Source organism: Zosterops lateralis, assembly GCF_965231275.1.
Source record: "Zosterops lateralis genome assembly, chromosome: 6".
Classification (NCBI taxonomy): Eukaryota; Metazoa; Chordata; class Aves; order Passeriformes; family Zosteropidae; genus Zosterops; species Zosterops lateralis.
In genome coordinates this window covers 20,125,063-20,153,016 of record NC_139761.1, presented here as the reverse complement: position 1 = coordinate 20,153,016, position 27,954 = coordinate 20,125,063, and the positions used below count along the sequence as shown (strand labels likewise).

At 40.4% G+C, this 27,954-nt stretch overlaps 1 protein-coding gene across 1 annotated transcript; it reads right to left on the bottom strand.

The window, feature by feature from the left end:
• Positions 1 to 1,656: 1,656 nt before the first annotated feature.
• On the bottom strand, positions 1,657 to 21,895 carry GTF2A1 (general transcription factor IIA subunit 1). Its single transcript, XM_083864534.1, has 9 exons — positions 21,762 to 21,895; positions 14,533 to 14,634; positions 12,708 to 12,912; positions 10,390 to 10,454; positions 9,947 to 10,022; positions 8,003 to 8,136; positions 6,785 to 7,105; positions 4,840 to 4,929; positions 1,657 to 1,858 (listed from the first exon to the last, which is right to left on the bottom strand). Exons 1-9 carry the CDS (start codon positions 21,789 to 21,791, stop codon positions 1,751 to 1,753), a joined length of 1,131 nt encoding a protein of 376 aa, XP_083720660.1. The 5' UTR covers positions 21,792 to 21,895; the 3' UTR covers positions 1,657 to 1,750.
• Between the last annotated feature and the right edge of the window lie 6,059 nt (positions 21,896 to 27,954).

Genomic DNA, 27,954 nt, shown 5'->3' with positions numbered 1-27,954 from the left:
ACCTTCTTCACAATTTGTTGTGATTTTTCTACATACTGCTGAGACTATAAATGCACTTGGAGGCAAATGAATCAGAGAATGAAAATTAAAGCAGTTCTTGCATACTGCTAATATACACTTGTGACTCTGTTAAATAATGTTTAAGATGTCTCATTCTCAAGCAAAAAAAGTCAGAAATTGTGTCTGCTTCTCATGGTCTTATCTAATTTAGTAAAAATTATCTTTGTTGTGTCCTTTTTTCTTAATCTTTCAAGCACCCAACAAAATACAGAATTTTTTGAAATGGTGAGCCACATGAACATTCCTTCCTCAACAGTTTCTGAAGTATAATGCCCATTCCCTCTCCTCAAAAGTAACTGTATTTCCAAAAGCAGGGTTTTCAACAATGACCCTATGCATGAAGTAAAGTTCTTCAACTTCTGAGGTGAGAAAGGGAAGGAGGGGGGAATAACTTTGTTGCTTTTCATAAATTGAACACAACCCCCCCCCGCCCCCCCCCCCAAACAAACAAACAATAAAAAAGGCTAGTGAAAAAGTGACTACACAAGGTTTAGTGCATCTGACTGCTTGATTTGCTGTTACCAAGACAGCCTAAAGAATCCTCTTAACAAAACTTGTGTTCTCAAAAGCTGTGCAGCTCTCTTCATGAAATTACACGCCATCTGGAAACTTTAGAGAGATTAACTGCTGCAGGTAACTTCTGGCTATACTTTTTAGTAAAGCAGATCTTTGATTAAGAGTTGCAGCCAGGCTGTTAGAATTTTATGTGATTTTCTGTATTAAAAATTTAGTCATTCCTGTGGCCTGTTGAATTATTTGTGGGTGTCTGGACTACATACATAGTAAGCAGGTAAAGGAATGCATCTATTATGGCATTACCTAGATATTGGATTCAAAAGACATCCAAGTTCTTTAAAAAAATGTTTTTTTTTTTTAAAAATCAAGGGAAACGTATTTGTTTCAATTCAGTGATGATGAACCACCACAAACAGCAAGAATATAATTAACAAGTTAAGCAATCTGACTTCCACAGGGGATGAGGTGCTTTGACTTTGATAAATGCAGCCCTAGATAAAACCTATCACACGAAATTAAACCAATTTTGAAATATAAATCATCATTTTACCATTTTTTAACTGCTAGGAACAACAACCTGTTTATGGGGAACTGCATTGAAAACAACAATAGATATAATAATTAATGAGCATATCAGAATTAAAAATATTTTCCTTATACAAGTTATTTAAAATTTAACACCTTAATTCTTACCCTTCTGTACAAAGCTTGCACGCAGTTTCAGTAAGATTCTGACCATCCTCACTACCAAAAGGAAGTGTTCAAAGCAAAGATTTGTACATACAATAAGCATTTTCAGATTAATAATCTATCAAAGGGAATAGTTCCTTCAATCAGTGGAAGAAGTATTTTAAAATCTTAAATCAAGGGCAGGGGGGACAAAGCCTTACATGCTAAATACCAGCTGTAGGTACCTGTATGTAGAATTGATAATTAAGGTATTCCTAACACACAAAACCAGCTCCCAGACAATGCTATAGCTGCTACAGTCCATGGCTTGCTCATCTGAAGTAGTGTCTTTGTTGCCGCATTTTACCTTTGTTCCAATACTTTTGTTTATTTCTGATGTGCAGATACACATTTTGATTGGAGTATACATCCAAGTCTCAACCTTTCCTGCTTTTGTTATGTTTTTTTTTTCCTTTTACAGGGAGTTCTTTTGTCTTTTAAAACTTCACCATTCTGCGTCCCCAATGGCTTTGGAAAATACATAATCTCTTCCATTAAGATTCATGATGCCATCTTTGAGATGAAATTTCCATTTGTTTTTACTTCTGTGAATCTAAAAACAGGGCAGAAACATGAAGCTATTACTCTGCATCAAAAATAGGTAATAATGCGTAAGTAAAATATAAAGGCAAGAAAAATATAAATAACTATGAGACATACATTACTAAATTATTAAAAATACTGACTGCCACATCCAGTCTTTCCTTAAATTCCTCCAGGAGCAATGACTCTACCATCTCCCTGGACAACCCATTCCAATGTTTAAAAACCCTTTAGGTTAAGACATTCCTCCTGATGTCCAGCCTATATGTTAGAACTAAAGAAAATTGAACAAAATTCAGTCTCAAGATAGAGGAGTAAACTTTGGAAAAAAATAAAATAATAAACAATAAAACCCTCCACCATATACTATAAGCACAGAGCAGTGCACACTTGCAATGTATCAAAAATTGCATCTGAAAGTGCAAAAGATCACCAGATGACCAGATACTCAAAGAAAGCAAAGACTTTTCAGAAATGCTGTCCGTAAGATAAGGTTATGATAAACTTTTGCAGATGGAACAAAGACATAATTCTAGACGAAAGATGGTCTAGAAAACGTTAAAATTTTACATAAGTCATAAAAACAGGAAACCCTGTTGCAATATTTCAATTTTTATCAAGCATACGAAGTCTCACCATCTACCATTAGCACTACAGAAACAGTAACATAGCACCAAAACAGCTATGACCATATCAGTCTACTAATTATTTCTAGTACCCATTGATCTGTTCTCACTTTAAGCTGAAAAAAAGACAATCAGTGGCAAAAGTCAGTCAGTAAGTAAATGAACAAGAAATGAGGTCTGGCTTAAATACACTTCTTGCCCTACTGAGCAGCATTCCACAAAAATCCCTCATCAGAAGCATCTGAGCTGCCACGAGGTTAGAAGGAAGGTCCTCAGATGAATAACTGAATAAAGATGAGAAAACACAGCTAAGAACAGTTTTTACTGCAAAAGGAGTTCATTCCAGAGAAGATTTGTGCTGGTTGGAGTCTACACAGTTTAACAGCTCACTAAGGAGCTGAAAAATGACAAAATGTACTGATGATACAAAAAACCCCAGTTACTGAAGAGCTGCAGAACAATGTTACTGCCCTAACTCATTGTGTAAGGAAACAAGGGTGGCATTCAAGGCATACAAAGATGGTAACAATGGGAAAAAAATCAATTTCAATTTACACAGATAACACAAGTGGTGGATTTGAACTAACAATTACAAGACAGGAATGAGATTCCAGTGGGAATGGGTTCTAAGACTTTCCCATGAGAATATCACCTCTGTGTCCAGTGAGGCCAAAAGCACACATGACCTATTGCAGAACAATGCTGATCAGCAAATAAATTGAAGTATTACCTGTGTTCCTCCCCAGGTCTTATCTACCCTTACCAGTAAGATACAGAAAAAACAAACAGATCTGGAGCATGAAAGTAAGAGCAATCAAATGTTTGAACAGCTGTACAAATAACAAATGCAACTCTAATGCCCAAGATATAACTAAGGAGGGTTATGATGGTCTGCAATATCATGAACAGCACCAAAAAAAGCAAAAAAGAAAAGACTCTTCAGAAGTAGGAAGTACCATATGAACTAATGGGTTTAAAAATGAGGTGATCCTCCACAAGTCACACAATACATTTATGAAACTTCCTGTCATAAGGCAAAGTTTTCAAGGATTCATAATCAATCAAATTGATTTCTAACAAGTAGAGGAAAAACTCCTCTGTTGGCCCTTTGAGAAGGCGGCACTTTCTCTTCCTCAAGAGACAATTCACAGAAAGATGGTAAAAAGCTCTGCCATGAGCATTGCTACCTGTCTGTTCTTGTCCCAGTTCCAGAAGCACCCACCATCAGCTGATACAGGATGCTGGGCAGGAGGGAATTGCTCTAAGCTGATCCTATTTGTTTTAGAGGCAAACTGAATGATGTTTTCTTGAAAAGAGATGAGGTCCTTTCAGAATATGTGGCACTGGAAGTTAATGATGGACACTGTTCGCTACCAAGTTCCCATTCTTAACTTTTAAGAGGGTGAGGATTTCAGAGTAGTTCCTGCAGCTCCCAATAAGCTTTTCTGAGGTCCCTCACTATTCCTTAAAAATTGCCTCAAAACAGTTTTGGGTAACAGTCCAGAGGAGACAAATGGCTGGGATGTAGGTCTTATATTCTATTTAGTGTTGAATCTGATGGCAAGTTTAAGCAGAGTCTGGGCAGAACTGAAGACTTGCTAACACAGTCATTCTTTCCAACATAGGACCTTTTATTCAATAAGCTTACAGCTTTTTTTTTTCCTGCTTTAAAAAGGACCCCTGTTCATTGTAGCCCAATTAATCATGTACAGGAAAAAAAAAATCCACATCAAATAATCTGTATACTACCTCAGCCAAAAGGCTCTGATATCATCTAGACACATTTAAAAAGATTCCAGCACAGATGATGAATCCTTGCATATTCCAGGGAAAACATGATCCACTGAATTCTTGCAAGACAGTTCAGCAGAATTTAAAGCTAAACAAGCTCAAGCATTCCACACTGCCATTTCATATAGCACAATGCATAGCACAGAAAGAGCATTATCCTCTGGTAACTATCCTATCATCCAGAAAAGATACTTCTAGTGATCAAGAAACAGTTTTTCACAAGTCTACATCCTGATCACTACTTTTCTTGTTTATAGCCACAATAAATGTACCAACTTAAGAGCATTTCACCTCTCCTGGTCCCAGAAGGCTGTCGCTTTATTAAAGGGCATAAAAAGACACTACGAAGAAAAATAAAATGCAGTGAAATTTTTCTAAGCTTTACTCATTACCAAGTTTAGTACAAACATGGTAAACAAAGCTGTTTTAAAAACAACAGGTATTTCTTACATTTCCATTCACATTATCATCTGTACCTGTACTTAAGAGTAACAAAGATACTACTTAAAAATTTTAATTTGATAGGAAGAACTGAGAAAGTGAAACTCTCAGCTTGTTTTCTGTAGATATTTACCTTATCATACTGGCACACAACAACATTTTCTGTATCAAACAGTTCTTGTCCTTCCTCGTCACTCACATCATCTTCACTGTTCAGAGGCTCCTGAAAGAAACACAGGCAAAAAGTTATGATGGTTGGCAAAATTAGAGCTGTTACTTTGATTATTAACACGAGGCTACAGTGTTGACTATGAACTACAGAACTTAAAATGCAGTTAAGCTGGGCAACATTAGGTTTTCCAACAGACTGCTGATGCTTCCTACTCTCCATCCTGAGAAGATATCCTTATGAATTTTATTTAGTCTGGAACTTCTGTGTCCAGGCCAGATTCTGGGCACTGCAGCCTTTTGTCACCACAACTATTCCATTCTTGCTCCTTCACCATAAATGTTCACACAAAAGTAGGCAGGTTTTCTTTTTTGTAAAGCGTCTAAGCAGTGGAAAGCATTGAATGTGAATAAGCCATTAAGTTGTATTTTTAAGGGCACATAAGGAATGACGTGCCCATAAAAATAAAACTCCACAGCTTATTCACATTTGATGTACAAAAACTGAAAACAAACCTCAACATACACACTCTTACATGAATAATAAACACTTCAACTGCTAAAGCGACCATCAATAAACACAGGACAACAAATATGCTTTCAAATATATAAGCTAAATGGAGGAGATGCTAGTGAGAGAAGAAAGTGTACTAGAGGTCCTGATTCCATTCACAGTAACGCTATGTTTAACTGAGTTCAAAATCTTTAAGGAAGTGATCCACTCAAAGTAGCTGCTGAAGAGCAAAGGAAGCAAAAAATAGATTTCTGACATGCTGATAATGAAATCTTGGCACATAAATTCTCTCCAGAATGCGAGCATTAAGGTCAAGGAATACTTAATATCTAAGAATGACAACTTATACTTAATAAGGCAACTATTAAAACATTCAAACTGACATCAGTGCTGAATGATATAAAGGAAAAGTGACATGAACCCAAACTGTAATTTGTAACAGAAAAATAGTGTTAAGACACCACTGTAAATGTACTACAGAAAATCTGATAATTTACAAGTTTTACCTGCATATCTTGCATGGGTGATACAGACTGTGAAATGCTGTTCATACTAGCATTTAAAATGGAATCTAAAGTAATTGTAAAGGCTGTAGAGAAGTTTGGAAGTTCAAAATGCATTTTAGGGACAGATTTAGGGAGTACCAAGCTTCCAGTCTGAGACTAAGCATAAATACTTTTAACTTAGTAGTATTTCCCCACCCTCTGCCCATTTTATACAATTTCTTATTCTTGTGGGGCTTTTTGATGCAATAAACCAAAACTCAGTAAGAACTGCTGGCTGAAGTCCAAAACCAAGCCAACTCAAAGTCTAAATTAAGCACATACTATTCAGAATGCAACAACTCACTCCTGTTCCTCTCTCCTTATTTTATTAAATCGAGGTAAGATGCATCTCTAGAAGATGCTTTATTATCAAATTTGAGTTCTCAAACTTGCTCCCATGTAACAGAAAGCAATGGAATAGCCCATGAGATACAGGTAGACCACATCTGTTGGTGCCATCATAGAACAAAATACTGCTCTCTCTTTTTTGTCAATCTTAACACTCAGCTTTTGTATGCACTTGGTCCCAAAAACTATTTCTGTTTGCTCATGAAAGTTACACCATTTCATGACTGACCTCTCCATAATATCAAAAATATTCCTATTGAAGAGTTTTAAATGGTGTTGGTCACAGCTAATTTTTGCTGTGTCTGTCCCCAGCACCCTCTCCAGATGCACTGCTTTGCTAATACACACCATTTCCACTTCTTCAGTATTGGAAATAAACAATCTGAAGTACACGGGTAAGTTATATTCTCAAAATTACTGAAGTAATTGTATTATTTGATATAGATAATTTTCTTTAAAATACCAACAAAAAAATTGAAACCCAACCATAACTTTAAGTTTACCTCTTCAACTTGGCCATCTTCGCCCCCATCTTTTTCTTTCTCTTCCTCTTCATCATCATCATACTCTTCTTCCTCATCATCTTCTTCTTCAGATGATGTGTCCCCTGTTCCATCAACTTGGAGAACGAGTGGTGCTTGTGGTTGTGCCTGTTGTTGCTGCGGCTGCTGCTGACCAGCTGCAGGAATCTGTGCTTGAGCTGGTGTAGGGGCAGCCACTGTTGTAGGTATAACTTGAGTTTTATTTCCTGTAAACAGGATCTGCTGAGGCTGAATAATCACTCCTGTCTGCTGGGAAATCCCTCCAGGGAGAGGAGCCAAAACCTGATGGGATATCATTGTAAGTACTGTGGCTGCTAATGTGACAGACTACCACATCACAGACTCTAAGGAAACAAAGCATATCGATCTGACTTGAACTAATTACAGAAGAGTTACAAATATTCCACCTATATCAGGTACACCATTTTAATTTCAATCACAAACGTTCTTGCACTATTGGTTGCTCATTTTTGCATTTTGCATTGCTAAATTTAAGAAAAAAATTTTACAAGTCTACCCATTTTAAAACATGAGCACTACCATCACACTTGAGTTCCAAATAAAGCATTGGAATGTTTTAATTCAAGTAAAGATTTTTAAAAATCTTTATAAAAAAAAATTAAACTCTTTACAAATTATTAGTCATGCTTAAACTGTAAAACTGTGACATTGACAATGTGTCTTTGCTAAGTTCAATGCTAACACAGTCTGCACACACAGCTGACCTTGTAAATGAACACCAATCTTTCTAAAACATACTGCATTCACCACTAAAATAACCAAGTGTCAGTTTTAGGTATTTTGTTCTGTGTGTTATGTGACTGAGAATCATTTTAATTAATTTACAAGTATGTAAACTAGGATTATGGACACAATATACCTCATCAGGAGATGCACAAAAGAAATTTTAAACTGCAGCCAGTCAGTATCTGGCATGAATAAAAGTGACATTGAAAACAACATTTCAAGATTGTTCATTAAAAAAACCAAAACAAACCAACAAACACAAAAAATAACCAAAAAACTTCTGCCACACTTGATGCAATTTTCTCTTTTTTAATTATTGTGTTTCTGAGTTTCTATTCTAGTTCAACTTGCTCACAAAAATGCAAGCTCCTTTAGTAATTACTACTATGTTTTTTTCTTCCAAATGTACCTATTCAAAAAAGTTTCCTTTACCTGCTGAATAACGGGTGCTTGTACTCCACCAGGCTGCATTTGGGGTATAACCTGCTGCTGTAGAACCACTGGCTGCTGTGGCTGAATAATATACTGAGCTCCATTTGCAGTTCTAACTACTTGGAGGATCTGGCCTGTAGTAAAATAAGTATGAAATTAATCAAATTAACAAGTTCACTTTTAAAAAATAATCTTTGTTCAGAAGTCGTTTCCTGGAAGAAAGCAATGGCAATTAAAAGAGAGAAATACTAAAATGATTCCTTTTCATCAGTGAAAAGACAGTATGCAATTGCAGCTGTGCCAGAAACAAAGAACAGGGTTGTTTACCATCTAAATATGATCATGAGGTGTGCAATCCAAAAATAAATTTCCTTTTGCAGGCCACAAACTAATCCTTTAACACAGCATAGTATTTTAAGTAATAGCTCCCACTCATGAGCATACCTCCTGTTTTAAAAGATAGATTTTACAGCTGGAAAGACAGAAGCCAAACTGTAAGTACAGATACTCACAATATAAAAATTCTATCCACTGCTAACACCATGCTATTTCCAGGGTCCTGTGAAATGATGACCTTTCCTCTGAATTTTTCCCTTCAGATTGCCGCATTGCAAGAAGCTCCTCTGTCCATAACTTTACAGTATTATTTGCAGATTTTTTTTGAAAAAAAAAAATAAAATCTATCCGTACACTTATTGACCACCTCTCCTTTCTGTTACCACAATGCCTGTACTTAATTTCCTTTTGTTATCCTTCAGCCTTACCATTTTATACCCTACATCAATTAACAAAATACATCCAAGATACAAGCACATTGGAAATAGCTTTAATTCTGAAAAGTAAGAGGTAATATACACTCCAACAGTAGTTTTTAACATTCTTATCAGAAAGGTGGAGTAAGAAGAGAGAAGAAATTAAGTTAGATAACCCTGTGCTTTATACATTTCCCTCAGATGCATTTCCTGTTCTCCCTTTGCAGCAAAATGCAAAGCCCTATTTACTGAAATAGCTAAATGTACCTGAAAGAAGGGACTCCCCCAGCCCTAGTCTAAGAAATTACTATAAATGTTTGAAACTGAAGTATTACTAGGAAAGTAACAAATGAAGGCTGCAGATTATTCTGTGCCATAACAAACACAGATGTGCTTCCTTAAAACTGGGAAGATTTTGATTTTTAGTACAGCTGCACATTTAAATTTTACTTCAACTACATATCATTAAACATTATAGTGTTTAAAACAGGAGGGTTAAGTCCCAGGTGATCCTGAGCATAGGTAAACTACTCTGGCAAAAGTGGCTACTAGATCTAGAAAATGAGATTTCTCAGGCCTTTCTTTACTTCCTCTCCTGTACAGATCTATAATCAGGTTTGTAAAATCAACATAATATGAAAGTACATGAAGTATCAGACACGCTGCTCATCAAAGTAACATTCAATTATATTTTAAATGCATAGCATAACAGTATTTAGAAACTGAAATAAATACGAAATAAAGTTACCAATTCTAGCAAAGTTAGAAATTCCACTTTGCATAGCTTGCACTTGTTACCAAGTACGAAAAACCTTAGGATATTACTCTTCTAAAGTCACAGAAATAGTGATCCTAGTTTAATACCCAGTACCTGAGCTTGGATCATGCATCACAAAGCTCAGAAACATACAAAGGGGAAAGACAGCAACACCAATCCTTGTGTGTCTAGAACTTCTCTAAGTGGGGAAAACTTACACAAATTCTAACCTACAACACCATTAGAGCAGAACCACAAAGTTTGTAAGAAAGTTATTGAGCAAAAAGTGCAGGAATCAAGTAAAGGGACTGCACTACCTTGTCAGGATGGATTCCCAGATCCTGCTTTTTAGCAGTAAATAATAAAAAGTAAGGCCCAGAATGCTTCCCTCTTATACTCACTTAAAACTAGTTTATTCTCAATATTAAGAGTTACCTGAATTTGTAAGTATCTGCTGAACTGGAGTAACACCAGCGGGGAGAGCCAATGTAGCTGCAGTGGCTGCAGCACTCTGAAATACAAGAAAAGCTGTTTAACCACAAACGTAATACTGAAAGTGTTCTATCTCACAACATGCTGCCTGAACGTACTGAACTTTTTACTGCTGTTTACAGTGTTACATAAACCTGCACACAAGTTCCTGCAGCTACTGAAATGCAGGCATTTCCACTGTACATTATATTACATATAAAACTATTTTATTTTTCTTAATAGTAAGAAGACTGAAGCAAAATCACTAAATATCACAACCTAATGCAACTCCATGTGATTTCTTGGTTTTAAGCATGTGATGACTAACAGAAATTTTTATTTACCATTTAATCAAAACAATTTACATAATGACAGTGTAAGCCTGTATGAACTTGTCCTTCTCTTACCATGCCTGATGCATTCATATGTGGTATCAGCTTGGAATCTGGCACAATAACCTGCTGCTGAGGTGCTAGAAACAAAAAAAAACCCCAGCATTTAATGAAAAATACACAATCTGCCCAAATAACATCCCAGCCAGAGTAACTTAAAAAGAGTATCACCCAAATGTCAGCTGAGCTTCATCACAAAAACCAATACTAAGCAGTCTCTGGTCTTACTAAGTTTTACTCTCAAGACAGTACTTAACAGCAGCTCTGAGGGGTGTTATGATTACTCTGCCTTTACAGATCTTATTTCAAGGGCTTCAGTTACCTATTCTGAATCTAGATAAAGCAAGACTGAAAAAGTATTTCTGAAATTAAAGGTATTAGTGAGATGTTGATAAAATTTATGATGCCCAATATGAGAGTTCTTCAAAAACAAAACCCGTTAACTCTTAAAGTAGACTTAAGCAAGGATTATTCCAAGATGAAGAGTAACAGGATTCTGCAACTAGCCTGAACGATGCATAGTCAGCACAGCTGCAAGCTCACGATCTTCACTGCCTTTCTAATGCAGCAGAAGCAGATGAAATGTGATAAACCACCTCTCCCACACGACAAAGCAGTTTTGGTGTGCTAAAGGAAAGACACAGCTAAACTATACCAACAACCTGCTGATCATCTGGAAGTGCATATGTCCAAGTGTAGGGAATAAGCAAGTTGCCACTGCTATTATCAGCATCAGTAAACTTGAAAGTGACAGAGCAATTTGAATTAATTAATCACTGACAAACTATTCTCCATCCAATTCTTTAAACAAATGACACTTAAGAATATTAGGAATAAGAATTTCTGGAAAAGAGGGGAAGGAAGCCTCACAACCTGTACAGAGATCTGGAGGGCATCTCCAACTTTCAGGGTAATGAAGGGTGGCAAAAGATTAAGGAAATCTTTTGCCAGGACCACAGAAGGGATAGCAGGAATCACCATGTCGATCATCCTGATCCCTCCCTGGGACTGCACCAGGTCACGTGAGGAACTACCATACCATCTCCACCACAGAACAGGGAAGTAACTCATAAAACTGCATCTCTGCGATGGAAGTGCTTTGACATCCTAATTTCGTTTAGTCTCTGTGCTGTCATTTAGTCTGGGCAACAATAAATGATCTTTAAGGTGTTAGCACGGGCAGGATCTCGCCTCCCGTGGGAGCACAGGGAACAAGCTCCATGTTCCAGCGCAGGGACCGCCAAGGGGCCGCCAGAGGGCGCGGTGAGCGGCCGCCCCGCGGAGCCCCGGGCCTTTGCTGCCGCCCTGTTTGTTTGAGAGGCTTTTGTCTCAAAATTCATTTTATCCCAACACACAGAACTCATTTATGCCTAGCCAAAAAAAAAAGTACTATAAGAAGAAAACAAGCAACCAACACCCATCTTTCCCTACCTGTCAAAAAAGTGCCCCAAACCAACCATTAAAAAAAACCCAACCAAAAAGACACCATGGAAAACTAGTCACATTAATTAGTTCTATACCGTGTTGAATATATGGTGCTTGAGTTTTGGCGGGAGACAGTGAGGGATATCAACTCGTATCTATCTTTCGCGCCTATAACAACATAAGTTCTCTGATCCATGAAATCTGAAGTCTGTGACCACCATAGATAAGTATTTCATATCACAAATTTAATACACTGAAAACTCAAGCATTTAATAGGTGGCAGATATCTTTACTCAGCATATATGCAGTAAAATCCAGTAGGAGTTCTCAGTTTTCAAATGAAAATAAAATTGCTAAAAAAAATTTTCATTAAATTATTAATGAATACATAAGTTATTACAAGAAACAATACTGTTATGCCTAGCCAAAATACACCTTTGTACATCCACATCTACACAGTGAGCAATCTTTTAACACTAAAAAGATACCTACATATACTGAGACTATTACACAAGTATTTTTTGTGTCCTAGCATTGAGTTATGCTAACCAATAATGGTTTTTTGAAATAATTTGCTCCTAATGACATTACCACCTTGTGACTAAACAGTCAACTGCTTATGTCTATCGGCTTGAACTTAGAGCTGCTAATGGAATTTTGAAAGCTGTGCATTCTGAAAGCATCTTATGTTATAGGAGACCAAGAGAGTTCAGCTTTTCTTCTAAAGAATATGACTAAAATACCAAAACAGTTTTCACCAAAGCAGCTTTCTTGACCCACTGAATAGAGGCCAAGGAGCAGGACAAAGTTAATCATCAGGCAACCATCCTGCCCTAGATTTAGAATATGCTAAGGAGCTGGACTAACTTCAGAGTGTTTTGCCAGAGTGTTTAGAGATCAAGTCTGACCTTGCTGAGATGCTGGAATAAGGACCTGCTGTGGCTGAGACTGCTGCTGCACAGTCTGCTGGGGCTGAGGTGTGTGATGGTGGTGGTGATGATGCTGCTGTTGCTGCTGCTGCTGTTGCTGTTGTTGCACCTGCAATAAAAGCTGCTGCTCTTCTGAATGGAAGCCATCTACAGCCTTAGACTGCATCAGCTTGTTCTCCCATAGCTAGTTTGGAAAAGGAAAGAAAAATATCTGTAACTTTTACTCTACAGGATTTGTAACAATATAATGACAGTAGTCCAAAACTGAGTTTCACTGTTTATTTTGTGCAAAAAGCCCAAAAAGCCTTCAGGCAGCTATAGATAACGCCACAGAATTAAGAAAAAGTATTAAGTATCCCTTGTCAGTTTAAGATTAAACTTTAACATTCTTTCTTTCTTCCAAGTGTGGAAGATTCACAATAACCTTAATAGAAGCATGAACTGAGATAAACTAGTAACTTTAAATAAGACTTCAAGTTTTCCATTGCCCTATATTCTTTCTTTCTTACCTCTTTAATTGCAAAATTAATTCTTTAATACAGCTTTCCTTAAGCCATTTCTTCTTGGAACTCCTCAATAAAAGTTCCTTAAAGACTACTGCCTCCTACAACAGGAGCTACCAGTATACCTAAGATAATGTCACTCTACAATGATTTATACACTTTTCTACCACAACATCAAATTCAGCTTCTCCAGCCCTATGGTTCTTTATGTCAGCTGACATGTCTCCAAAGAACAGACACAGATGCAGAAAAGCAGCTCTTGTAAGAAGAGCAACACAAAAAACTCTGTAATGCACTGACATCTACAAGACTACAGGCACTCAGGACTCCTGATTTCAAAATCTGCTTAGGGCTCCCTTCCTCTTCAACACTTCATTTTCCTTCTTGTCCCTTTCTTCATTAATTTCTTCTGACATCATTTGCAGAACACATCTCTGACACAAACATCAAGGCACTTTTTTGTAGTGCTCACTGTGATTCCACCAAGACAGGTCATGGAAAAGGTCTTCACCTGTTTCTGTCTAGTCAAATTCAAAATTTGTTTCCCACTCCATCCATTTTTTAATAATTAAAAAATATTGTAAATGTAGGACACCATACTCACTGAAGAAGATGAGACAAAAAGTCACCTACTTTCCCAGTTCCCTTTCTTTTTGTTGTTTTGTTTTGCCTTTTTTTTCTCCCCTGCTTTTTCCCTTCCCCTTTGAAGGGCTTTTTTTACTCCTGAAAAATTTGAAGAAAGCCATAGGAGACCCACTGGAGCTTAGGTTAACATCTTGCCTTTACTTTGGACCTTTGGTTCAAACCCACTCCATGTAAAACAATTCTGAATACAAGCTTCAGGCAAGTGTGATGCATACAGTGTGATTTATTATGTACCAACTCTCCAAATGACAATACTTGTGCAAACAACAAACGATACGTGCAAAAATCTGACAACGTATCAAACAATGCAACCCTTTTTCAGAAAGACAAAACCATCAGGCAGTGCAGGCATTTTTATTTTTCCTGCAGAGAAACACTAAGAACTGTCTGTCTATAAAATAAACGCATTTTTCCCTTTTTTAGAGATGCAGTGTTCTGGGGGTCAAAGTAACACTGCATTCAGAAGACCGCTGTCAGATTAGGGAAAATAACAGGGTGAGCAGATCTGTCTATACAACAGTGCAATTCAAATTATAGAGGTTACAGATACCATGCTTAATTAACTAAAAATTAGTATTTCTACTGTGAACAATAGCCAGAATTGGAAACTAACTGCTGTATCAGTCTATTAAAAACAACTTTTAAGTTCAACTTACTGTTTTGAGTTCCATGAGAACTTGTTCATCCACTCCTTCATCCAGAAAAACTTCTCTGACATCATTAATGACATCTTCAATTACAGACCTGTACAATTTAGGCTTTAAAAAAAAAGTAACTGTCAGCACTGTTTTGAAAAAAAAAATCTGTCTCTTTAATATAAGATTTTCCCCCACAAAAAACTGCATTTCAGAATACACCACATGTTTTTGAGTGACTGAAATATCCAGGAAGATATAAATGAAATATCCAGGAACGAAGAACAGCTCAAACAGGTGAAAAGGGAAGAGATTGTTCACGCTAATCTGTGATGTAACTACAGCACAAGAGTTACCAAGCCATGAAGAGTACAATTTATAACAGAAAAAAGGAGATTGTTTTCCATTCAGTCAATTTGTTTTCTGCTTGCAAATGTAGATCCTGAACACGTAAAAATGCCTGGATGTGTGCAAAATGCATTAAAGAACGTTCAAAGTACAAAGATATATTAAAGACAGGAAAAGAAACTTCTTAGTGCTTATTAGTTTAACAGGCACCAAATCTGGCTCAGAATGATCTTGAGCTGAAAAACATTCAAGGCTCAAAAAACTGGAAGGATTCATGTGAATGTCCTGTTCTTCCTTATGTATTTGTTTTCAGAAACAGGATATTAGGCTGGACAGACTTCTGCTTTCAATCACTACTTATGCGTTTACATTTTAAACTTTTCATGGGGAGATACTAAAAATATGTTGTTATTATTACACTGCTTTCACACCTAAGCTATCAAAGAAAGTGAACTGTGAGCTCACTTTTGGTTGGCAAAAGAGGTTCTGGAGGCTCCATTCCTGCAGACACTCAAAAGCCATTTAGACACCATCCTGGGCTCTAGTTTGCCCTGCTTGTGCAAGAGGGGTGCAAGAAGACCTCTAGAGGTCCCTTCCAACTTCAGCCATTTTGTGAATTTTAAAATGAAGATAGAATTTAAAATAGAGAATGTAAACACTTAATATTATCAATTAAAGCACAAAATACAATTGATGAGAACCACATGAGAACTGTACTATGCACACGCTGTACCTTTTAATTAGTACAGCTAGGACCTCTCTTTGTATGTGTGAACCTCAACGGGATTTTGGCTAGGCTTAAATATCTGTGCTACCTAATTGCAAGGTAGCACTACAAGCTGTAAATTATGGTTGATGAGTCTTGTGGCCTGAGAACCACACACACTTCACTGCCCAAGGCTGCTCCTTGGGCTGCGAGTACACCGATCTTAAACTACCAGAAAGTAGCCACAACCTTCTCTAAACTGCCATTCTCCTCCTCAGCCCCACTGCCCCCTTAGGCAATAAATCCTGAATGATGCCACACACATCAGATATGCTGCACATATGCAAAACAATCATCCTGTACCGATGCAGTGGGTTTGGCACTCCAGGAAGGCTGTGCCACCAACACACACACAGGAAATGTGCATTGTGCATCAAACACAAGCAGATAGTCCAGAGGTGTGAGACTACACAAATTTATTTAATACAGTGAAGCATTTATTTTATGCACAGACTTTTTTTTTAATGCATTCCAGAAGTGTTGAATTTGTTGCAGACACGCTAAAAATTGTATTTCACATGTTATGGAAATTTTATGCCTAAATTATGGAATAATGTAGGGAGACTAGTAGCTAGTAGCTCATGATTTACTAATCCAGGGAAAATCTGAGGGGTCAGTAAAAAAAAAAAAAAAAAGCACTCAATATCTTTACTTTTGGGGGAGGGGAGAATGAAAGGAAAATAAAACTTAAGAAAATGCATAAAGATTACAAAGGAGTAAAAGAACATATTTGGAACCTGGGAATAAACAGTGTGATGGCTGCTTAGTGCATCATGTCCTTACTGTTTAAAAAAGCTCTGCACTGGGCATGCTCAAACTGTTTGGGTTTTTTTTTTTTTTTACAACCTCTGCCCCAACCCTTCCCCACTCCCAAAAAGAAGTGCAAAAGTAACGAGATAAACCCAAGAAAACCCAACATACCACTCTATGTTATTGATCACATTTTAGCTTTAAAACATGCTGCTGCTAATCAAGTACCAGAAATATTATTATTCATCCTTTTGTTACTGGTCTTAAAAAAAAAAGCAACAAAACAAACAAAAAAAACACCCAACTAAAAAAACCCAAAAAACAAAAAACCCTAAAAATTTAAATAAGAGTAAGTTTACCATCCTTGACAACTACATTTACAGCACCTATGTGCACAACTTCTACAAAAGAAACAAAACATACCATAGTGCATGCTCTCTTATCCAGGTTTGAAATACTGCATTAACTGAGCTTCCAAACATTGAAACAGCATTTCAAAGCCAGACTTTTCTTGAGCGCTAGTATTTTAAATCTGTGTAGCAACTCAGAAGTACCAAGCACCATTAACAGGATTATTTTTCCACTTAATTCATAACAGATGCAAAAAGACATTCTACTTAATAACATTAAGTCCTATTATTTCTCTAATTAAACAAATTGCATGAAGCTTATACAATTCAACTAGCACGGAAATACTACTTAACCTATTCCATATATTGTTTTTTATTACATTAAAAGCATCTGTTCCTTAATGCCAAAACCACATTCTGCAAATAAACATGCTTAACTTCAAGCATGTAAGTTACTTAAGTCAAGAGAACTACCTGTTTGCCTCAAATTACAATCAAAATTCCCGTGGGATGGAGGGTGCATTTTCTCCTTTAAACCTCCTCTCCCCACATTACCTATTAGGTCTACTTTTCTAGTAGAACAGATTTTACACAAACAGGCCTAATAATTTCCACCAGTAGCTCCTTCCTCCTATCTCCACAGTCAGTATTTTTGTTTATTCACAAAGCTGAGTCTATAAAGCCCTGTAAGAAAGACACCAACATTCAGCTGCTACGAACTGACTCCGCAGCCCAACAGCCTACTTGTGAATTTCCTTTTTTCCCTAGGCAGGTAAGAGAAAAAACAAATGCACACAGATCTGGTTTCTGTTGTCCAGCATTAGCTTAGCAAGACCTCAGAAAGGCAGATTAAGAGCACAGATGTTCATTCTGCCACTGCTGACACAGGATCCTTCTGCATTACTTGCAACAGGCCAAGCAAGCAGGAAAGTCCCCCAGAAGAGGAGAGTCCTGCAGGAGTGGAGTAAGCTGAGTTCTGTGTGGGTTAACCAGCCCACCAGCAGTCTATACACACATGTATCCCCCTGCATGAGCCTCACAGTGCACTGGATCTCAAAACGAGTCAGAATTTTCAGACACTTCTAATCACACAGTAATATACACGATACACTCATGGCTCTGTAATTAGGAGGAAGAAAAGAGAGAACAAAACATTTGCAAGCTTATAATGGAAACAGTGCCTGTCTGATTTTACCTATACACGTTTATATAATATTCAGCAATACCCTGTCCAGTTGAAATTGTCTTTTGTACACCCCTACTGAACATCCAGCCCAGGTGGAACATCTCTCACACTGGGTGCACAATGCCTTTAAGAGACATTCACAATGGAATTCTGAAGAGTATCACAAAATGCTCTTTTGCTACCTCTCAAGAGGCATATCCATTAAAACTACAAAACAGTCTTTTAAGTTCCAGACTTTAAAAGAAAGTACACTTTACTGTTTTCAAAACAGACAAAGTGTGTGTTGAAGCATTATTTATATGATGCTGAAGCTGTTTATATAAGCCACCTAAGACTCTGGAGTTGAATGACAAAACAATTTGCATACACTGCTTACTCAAAAAATAAACACGGTAATACAATTACTGAATAAGTCAAAAGATGGGCTAGTAGGTGTGCTTTCCATTAAGTTTCTGCATTCAGTTAGAGAAAGCAATGAGAACAAATGGAAACTTTAAAGATTGCTATTAAAATAATTGTGCTTTCATCTGGTTTATATTAAAGCGTCTCCCTCATAAAGAGTACACTGCTGTAAATGTCATGCTCTTTTAAGAGCAAAATACTCAAATCACTCTTCAATAAACACTATTCCAAGCACTTACTACAGATTAAAGACAACAATTAAAATTCCTGATTTATTACATACAACCACAAACACACAGAAGATATTTGGAATCTACTACTTCCCCCTCCAGGAACATAAGGTAACGATTATATTTTACTTTCTCTGTGCATCTTGAAAAGAAAACTCTTGAGAATGGTGACACCGCTACACAGGCGCTCCAGATCCAGGAGCAACCAGCAAGCTATTTTAAGAAATGCCACATGCCTTTGGGGCTTACACTTCCTACATTCCTTCCGCTTCAAGGGTACAAAAACTGCAATTCTCTGTAATTATTACCACAACACTTGGGATTTCAGCAACCTGGGTTTCCAATAACCAATACGTTATGGAGAGACAGACCAGAGCATGCTTTGTACATTTGACAACAGTTTTGCTCCTGGTTGCTTCTGCAGCTCTCCCTGAAACACTGCTAACCTTTCTCCAGCCATGCAGTTAGAGCTGTAAGCTGGCCACGTAGAGCCAGCAGAGCACACTGTAAAGGTAACTGCTTCTAGTCACAATTGCATCAAAGATGTGCATAAAAAAACCTAACAGATATAATCTACATTGTAAACATTACAATTTGAGCTTTTTTTATGTTGTTGGGGACTTTTACAAGTCAGTTATTTTTATCATCCATAAAATCTTACACTATATATAGCTGTTAACATCCAATATTTGTCCTTTATTACAGAGAACAGATTTCTAGCAATTGAGATTTGATCAGATGCTGACGTGACGCCATTGACACATCAGGCTCCAAGTCCAGCTCCCTTAAGTCACGTGGTTGCAGCATTTCACAATGTTCCTTCCTACTCATCTTTGGCAGCCCTTGGGTGAGCAATGGATTTCTCGCTACTCAGTGAGACCCAACTTGACAAAATTGTAAGATTTTACTACTCAGCTGCTGAAAATTAACCTAAAGCATACCTATCCGAAGCAGGCTCATTTTAACGTTGGCTTTTACTATTCCAAACACTGACATCTTTCAAAAGAACTTCCAGTACAGAAATACAGTGAAAGAAAACAAGTCTTAGTAAATTGTTGAGTCAAAAATATTTACAAGTCCCCTGGAGATTATTCAACATATGCATTTTTTGCTATTCAGTACTACCTTGGTCAAGAAAGAGAAGCAAACCTGCTAATTTACTACACAGAAATAAAACCTTTTCTTACAATAAAAACACAAATCAAGAAGTTTAGTTGTCAAACAGGATGACTAAGATTCAAATCACATTCAATATGCATCCTGCTGAGTAACTGCCCTCTGTGTAACAGCTAACTATTTTCCTGATATAAAAGCTGACAAAATACCAAATCAAAGATCTTTCCTTGCAATTGCAGAAATCTAACTCACAAGCACGTCTCTAACATTTCAGATTAGGAAAAGAAAACTAAGACGCTTTGCATTTTCTTTTGTGTGTTCTGTAGTAGATCAAATACTGTAAAGAAAACTAAGTCGTGAAAATTCCAAAACCACAGCTCTGCCTGGACTGCAATAAAATATTTGTACACTTTAGGCACCAGAAATACACATAAATCATTGAGCAGCATCTGCAGCCCATGACCCATGCATAAAACTTGAATATTAACTTCACTTTTGGGGAGACAGCTGTAGTCAGACCTTGGCAAAGCGCCATAAAATAAATACCACAACTCTCCTTGATACACTGGGTAGGAACCGTTTAAACACTCCTTTCCCCACGCAGCAGAAAAGCTACTTTGAAGACTTTACAGGAGCGAAGGAACGTGTACGAGCTGTACGCCAAGGACAAAAAACCCCAAACCCTAAACAAACAAAAATCCGCGCTGCAAAACCCCAAACCAAACAAGAAAAAAAATTTAAAAAAAAAAATTAAAAAAAAAAAGGGAAGGAAAAGGTAAAACAGATTCAAACGCAGGAGCAGATGAAAACCGTCTTTGTGCAACGCGGAGAAGCAAAGGGAAGCCCATTCACACGGGCTGGGAGACACCCTCGCCCCCGCAAAGCGCCAGCGCTCCGCAGCCCGGCGGCGGAGGGCAGAGAAAGCGGTGGGCAAGGCCGGCCGGGATCCCAGGGACAGACAAGCCGCTCCTCTGTCTCCAGCCTCCGCCGCGGACGCATGCACCTCCCAGCCCGCGCTCCGCGGCTCGCTCCCTATTTAAAGGCTGATGTGGTGTTTAAATGGAGAGGCGGTGACGTGGGGCTGGAAAGCACCTTCCCATCCTAGCAGAGTCTATATTAGAGAGCGGCAATAGCGCTATATAAACAGGGCAGCCACAGGGAGGAGGAACACAAGGAGCAGGGAGACAGAAAGGCAGGGGAAGCCATGATGGATCTGAGAGCCACAAACAAGGGGGCCGAGCCCGCCGCCGGGACGCCGGGTTTGTCTCCTGCGGCGCTTGGGGCGGGGGTCGCGGCCGGGGGCGCGCCGGGGAGCGGAGCGGCGGCCGGGGGGGCTCGGTCAGGGCTGTGGGACTGCTTGTTGCAAACCGCTGTGAGTACAAGTGCAGCAGCGAGCCACCCGCCAAGGTGCAGAAAGCACGAGAATGGAACGGGGGAGAGGTTTGGGGGGTTTTTCTTTTTTTTTTTTTCCTTTTTTTTTTTCTTTTTTTTTTTCATGCTCTCTTTTTAAAATAAATACTGCCTCGCTCGCCAGAGTTGAGGGCTTTCGCTCGGCTTAGCCGATCCGGCTGGACTGGGATAAGTGCTTTTCAACCATCGTCTCCTTCTTACAAAGCAACATAAAATGGCTCCAGCGGAGCCGGGCGGGCTTCCCCGACACCGCCAAACCGAAACCTGGCTGGGGCGCCCCTTCCCCTGGTCTCGGGGCGGGCGTTAGCGCCCGCGCTCCTCAGCTCTGGCCCCTTCCCCGGGCGCCTCCCGCCGGCGGCGGCGGCGCCCCCCGCCCGCCGGCCCTTCCTTCCCTTCCCCGCCGGACCCCCGGCCTCCCCGCGGGGCCGCCCCCGGGCCGCCGCCCCGCGCCCCCACCGCTCCGCTCCGCTCCCGCCGCCTCTCTCCCCCGCCGCCGGGCGCCACAAGTTGGCTCCGCCGCGGGGGCGAGGCTGCCCCGCGCCCCCCGCCGCCCCTGCCCGCCGGGGGGCCGGGACCGCCCGAGGCGGGCGGCGGGAGGGAAGGGAGTGCGGGGGAGGGGGCGGCGGGCCCCGCCGGCCACCTCCGCCCGCGCTGCCCCCGGGGCCCCCCTCGCCCCCCGGCCCGGTCCTTACCACGGGGTTTGTGTTAGTCGAGCTCGCCATGTCCCGAGCCCCCCGGGACGCCCCCAACCGCGGGGGGGGAGTCAACCCAAAAAAAACAATAAACCTGCCCGGCTGCGTCCCCCCAGCGCCCGCGCGTTCCGCCCCGGCTGACGGGCGGCCCCGCGGCCTGTGCCGGGCTCGCTCGCGGCCCCGGGGCTGCAGCCGCCGCGCTGCCGCCTCGCCCCTTTATATAGCGCGAGCGAGCGCTGCGCGAGCGGCCGGCGCGCGGGGGGCGCGGGCGGGGGGAGCGAGACACCGCGAGAGCTGCCGCGAGACCGCGCCGGGCCCGGGGCGTCACGTGGGGCGCCCCGCCCTCGCCGCCATGACACCTACCGAGGCGGAAGTGGCCGCGCGAGGCGGTGCGCCCGGGCCCTACCGAGGCGGAAGTGCCGTCGGCCCCGCCCCGCGCGCGACGTCCGGAAAAACGGAATGGGTTCGTTTCGAAAAGATCCGTGGGATCGAGAAGTCCAAGCAATGACCGAACACCACCGTGCCAGCTAGAGCAGGGCACTAAGTGTCACGGCCAGTTTTTCCTTAAACATCCCCACGGCTGTTGACACCACCGCCTCTCTGGGCAGCCCATTCCAGCATCTAATCACCTTTTATGTGACGAAAATCACCCTGATGGCCAACCTCAACCTGCCCTGTCCTCCTGTCCCATCGCTGATTGCCGGGCAGAAGAGGCCAATCTCCACCAGCTACCACCTTCTTTCAGGTGGCTGTGGAGAGCAAAAACCTGGGCCTCCTTTTCTCCAGGGTAAACAATCCTGCCTCAGCTGCTCCTCCTCAGACCTGTGCTGCAGGCCTTCATCAGCTTTGTTCCCATCCTCTGCACAGGCTCCATCACCTCAGTGTTGGCGCAGAACTGAACACAGGATTCAGGGTGCAGCCGCGTCAAGTAGAGGGATAAAATCAATGCCCTCCTCTTCCTGGCCACGCTATTGCTGATCCCAAGGTGCCATCAGCCCTCTTGGCCAGCTGTGCACAGACTGATGTTCAGGCACTACGAGCAGGGCTGGGCTGAGGTGGTCCCGCCAGGGCAGAGCACTGGGAGAGGGGCTGGCAGCCCTCCCAGAGGAGGTGGCTCAGGCCCTGCTGTCCGTGCTGCTGGTCACAGCTGGTGCCAGGCTCTACAGAAATCAGCACACCTCACCTCAGTCCCCAGAAGGCAATTAAAAACTGCAAGGCAGACATGACTCTTCCCTGCCCACAGGAGAGGTGTTTCTGAGCCCTGCTCAGCACGGAGAGTGCTGTGCCTTCCCCCACAAGCAGTTGATTTAAAGGCTGCACAGGCCTCAGTGCCATTGTTGTAGGCAGTGTGCCACCACCTGGGCTGGTGCCTGAGGCTGGGGCTGGCCAGGAACAGGGAGGCAGCACAACCTGGAAATTTACAGATGTCCTTCCTCAGGGTCTCATCAAAGCCCACAGGTGCTTACTGATCTGCAACGTTGCTGCTTTTAACAGTTCTTCACCGAGTCAGTGATCTTTCATTTCTACAATAACACGCACTAATTTCCCTGATGGAATGCAGACTTTGTTTAGGGACATGACTGGTTGGTTCAGAGTGGGTCCACTAATTAAGTCGGTATTCACTATGCACATTGCTGGAGCCCTGGCCAAGAAAATAGCATAGTTTACAAAGTTCTGTCATTCTCACCTGTCCAACCTCACCTTTTTGCTGGAATTTTCCACCTGCATAGCACAGCCAACATGACTGAAGAGGATCTGCCCACTCAGAAGTCCTAATTCATGGTCTGATGAATGAATTACTGGGATTGATTGAGATGCTGGTTGTTACTTGACTTCTGATGCCTCTGACAGGAAGGTAGTAGTCTCTTGCAGAAAGGTTGTACTTCACTGTGAAACAAAACTCATTAAATGACTGGAATATTACCAGGAAGGAATCAGGCTGCCATTCATACCCCTTTTCTTTTCAAAACAAGGCATTACATGCCTACAGTTTCCTACCCTGGAACCCCTTCCCAGTTTTTCAGAATGGCTTAGTGAATAGTTATAAAATTTAACATGTGGGCATGTTAGCAGTACTACCTCAATCTGGTGTCATGCTCCTTTCCATATTTCATCAGACTGCCTTCCCAGAAGGCAAGACCTGTGTGCACAGCCCTCTCTCAGTTTCTCAGGCACTAATATCTAGTTGAAGCTCAGCACTGCAAACCCCTGAGTGCCTCTGATGAATATTGCTGTGAACAAAATCAAGCCCTCATGAGAAATGCCCCATTGAGTCAGGCTAATGATCCATTTAATTCATGGCAATTCAGCTGCTGCTTGGGGAGTCAGGCGAGTTGGCCATTTCCTGCAGTCTGTTCCCCCTGGCTGCCTGCTGTATGGATGTTAGGGGATTCTACTTCATTTAGCATTTTGTTAGACTGGAATAACATACATGCTTGTGTATAGTGCAGGAGCAACACTGATAGTCTGGGGAGCATCAGAAGGCATAAGCTACATAACAGCGTTACTTTTATAGTTATCTGCCAACATTCTCTTTTGTTTGCTGGGCAAGCATGAATCTTCCTGAGTTGGTGTGTTACCCTGTCTGTCATCTTTCTCCCTGAGGTTTCTACCACTGACAACTCAGGGTGGCTTCACCAGGTTTAGCAATAACACCAGCTGTACTGTTGGGTGGGCACTTCTGTTTTAGCTATTGGGCTGTCTAGACTTGAGCCCCATAGTGAAGATGGACATTACATCAAGAGCAAAGGTGATGACGTTTGGGTAAACTTTCTCCTTCAATGCAAAAATCATGCCAAATATGAGATAAGTGTAGGGAAAAGCCGATTTGTGCACAAGATCAAAAGCTTATCCTTGGTGTGTTAGAGAAGGAAATAATATAGAAAAGTTCCCCCTCAATCCTAGACACAATCATATTTCTTTCTCGCCCAAATGTTTGAGACACAGACAAACCATCTTTTACAACAGACATTTTGCACTCAGAGACACACAGTCTACGTTGAGTACCCTGAATGATTCCTGGCCTGTTAAGAAGCATCCCTTGCTTCTCCTCAGCAGGGCAAATTACTAACCACTGCAACAGGAGCTAAATTAATGCAAAGGGTCTAGGATATGGGGGTATCTGTAGTTCATCTTCTTTGTAGTCCATCATGGAATTACTTCTTTTAGAACAGAGATTTTTGAACTTGCAAGTAGGAAGCTGCAGGGGGTAGGGAAGGAAGAAATACATTTTCTTCAGTATGATTTTTGGGTTGACCACTCTTCCATTTTAAAGTTATTGGCAAGTACTAATGGGTTGTTCCACACAGCATATCTTTCAAGAAGACATTTGCAAAGGGATAACTGATGTATAAGTATTTTATAACGGGGCAGGGATGGGACACGCTTGAATCTAGAAAGTATCAGTGATTGCCACAGCAAACCATCAGCTAACAACTGAGCTGTAAGAAAGAACCACAAAATCTTGATGCTAAGTTAAAACACATTCAAGTAAGTTGAAATCTTAATTTCTATTTTTTCTCTGTAGTTTTGTTAATTTAGGGTGGTTTTTTTGTTTTGTTTTGTTTTTCATCTGAAAAAAAAAAACCTGTAACTACTCTTCTGCCCCCAAGAAAGAACAGACCATGAGTATGCCTGATCTCCTATACCTGGAGAAATCATTACCAGAGCAGTATCAGCATGCACTCATTTTTCTTTGAAGTAATTTCTGATCATACAGTGAAGAATAGAGTACTTAGTATGAGGTGTTGCTGACAACAGTGGTTTTCAACTTCCTAGTTCTTGAAACAAAATAAAACTTGTTTTGTTGATGACTTGTGATTGTGTCTCCTAGTTCCCCATCCTTCTTAGGGGGGTGGTCAAACAAGGAAAACAAAAATTGTTCTTAACTATATGACAGAATGATGCTCACTGTCAGCACGCCATCCAGAGTTGTCATCATTGTCTTGTCCACATTACCAATCTGCTCGTGTGCTGGGGAAGTCTCCTGCTTCAGGCATGAAGACAACATACAATTTTCACCCAGTATATTTATTACACTCTTACCTTAAAAACAAGCTAAGCTGTTGAACACTTCTCAGAAGGCTTTGGCAACACACTAGTATTATTAGTCAAAAAGTTACCTTCTCACCCAACCTCTGAAATGGTGTGTTTCCAGAAGAATGAGGTACACATTTAAACTTCAAATTGCAATAGCATGTGTTAAAGGATAAAACAGGAACATACACAGAACTAATGCAGTCTAAAAAATGTTCTTAAGGAAAATGCTTCTTGAAGTTTTCTTCACACGTTGTGAGATTAGAGCTTATTTTGTCCGCTAAGTCTCTCTCACTGCTTCCATTCACTGTACCAAAGAGATAATATAACATTAAATGAAATTTGAGAAATTTTGTTTGTTTGTGAGAGGTGGGTTTTTTTGTTCTTTTTGCTTCTTTGGGTTTTTTAAGTGTCCATACAGAGCTAAAAACAAAAATAAGTGGCTCAAGCTACAATCCAAAATGTTGGACACAGGCAGAAGTTAAAAGCAGACACATCATAATGAAGCTTTTCTGGTTGCAACCAGCTCTCAAGAGTCAAAAGGGATGCTGACACATAACAAAACTTACGCGATATGACTTTCAGTGATCAGGTATTGAATAAAAACTCCCTAATTAAATGGAATAATTTATATATATATTATTTTACATTCTCCTAACAGCCTGCTCACCATGATCTAGTAGCTGGAACCCAAAACCAATAAACATCTCCCTCTTTCCTTCAGCAACAGATTTTCCAAAAAGGTATTTTTAGCAAGGCAGAAATGGAATGAAATAGCTCATATCACCCTTATTGCAAGGCACCTTTATTCGTCTACTTGGATTACTCTCATATCTAGAATTTGAAGTGCACCAATATGCTTTACCAAAGCACACTAACACCAGTTTTAAGGGTGTAGTCTATGTACAATTCAACAGCCCTCCTCACAGCCCATAGAAAGCTAAACCTTCTCATCCTGCAGCAGTGTATTTTGCATCTCATGACCTTGCAGAGGGCAGACAATATTTCAGTGAAGTCTCATCTTTGAAGTGCTAGTGCAGGGAAGGCCTTCAAGAAAGCTGAAAAAAAGGTCCCTAAAATTCTGAAGATTAGCACTTCTCTGAAAAGTTGTGAGGTAAAGGAGTGCCACTGAGTTACACATTAAGCTTTTATTTCATTATTAGATTTGTAGCATCTCAGGCCTGCTCTGCTCTTACCAAGTACCTACTGAAGCAAAGTAGTAAATACAAATAATTTTTTCTTTTTTATAGACTGTTTGCTGTCAGAATACATATAGTTATTTGATAATAACTTATATATACCCCTTTTCTCACTAAGGGATGTGTAAATTGGACAATAAAATTATGTGCTTAGTTATCCAGTCAGAGCCACATAACTACCAACATAAGCAAGCAATCTTCCCTAATCTTCCCTAATCTTCCCTAATCTTCCCTGCCCCAAGCAAAATACCCAAGTTGCAACTTCACAGAAGACTACATGAGCAGGTGACCAACTACTGTTCATTACTGTAGCTCCTTCTGTCTCCATCTGTTTTCAGCACATCTCTCACCTCTTGGAAGACTGAAGAACACCACCACAAAAGCCAGGGGACCAATCAGAGATTTTTTTCTGAAGCTGCCACAAACAACTGCTCAACCCTCTCCTGTCAATGCCAGATTTCTCTTCTAGCAGAATCATAGTCCCCTATCTGACTTATACACAAACTCCATGTCAGAGTTTGCAAAAGTATTCCTTTTCTAGGACCACTCGTGCCTCCTCTGCTTAGAAATTTGACTTTCCTCAAGGAATCATTACACACCTGTGCACTGTGGTCTTTATAACAGCTGTTTCTAGTAAATGATCAGCTACAGCTGGAGGAGACAAGTCGGTCTTTTCCAGGCTCTTGCCATATGCTACATTTATTTTACACTTTAACAGAGGTTTTTGCCATTGTGGATTTTGTGGACCAGAGATTGTGGGGTTTTTTTATGTTTCTGGTTGACAAAGCTACACTTAATTTGCAAAGGCAAAGCTTAATTGAGACACTGACTCAGTTTTTCTCACGACCCCCAAGTATTCAGTGATAATGAGGATTTCAGGCATTTGTACTTCCTTCCCATACCACTGTGCTCGTTCTGTCTCTGTGCCACCACGCTCTGCTTTTGCCAGTTCCTTGCTG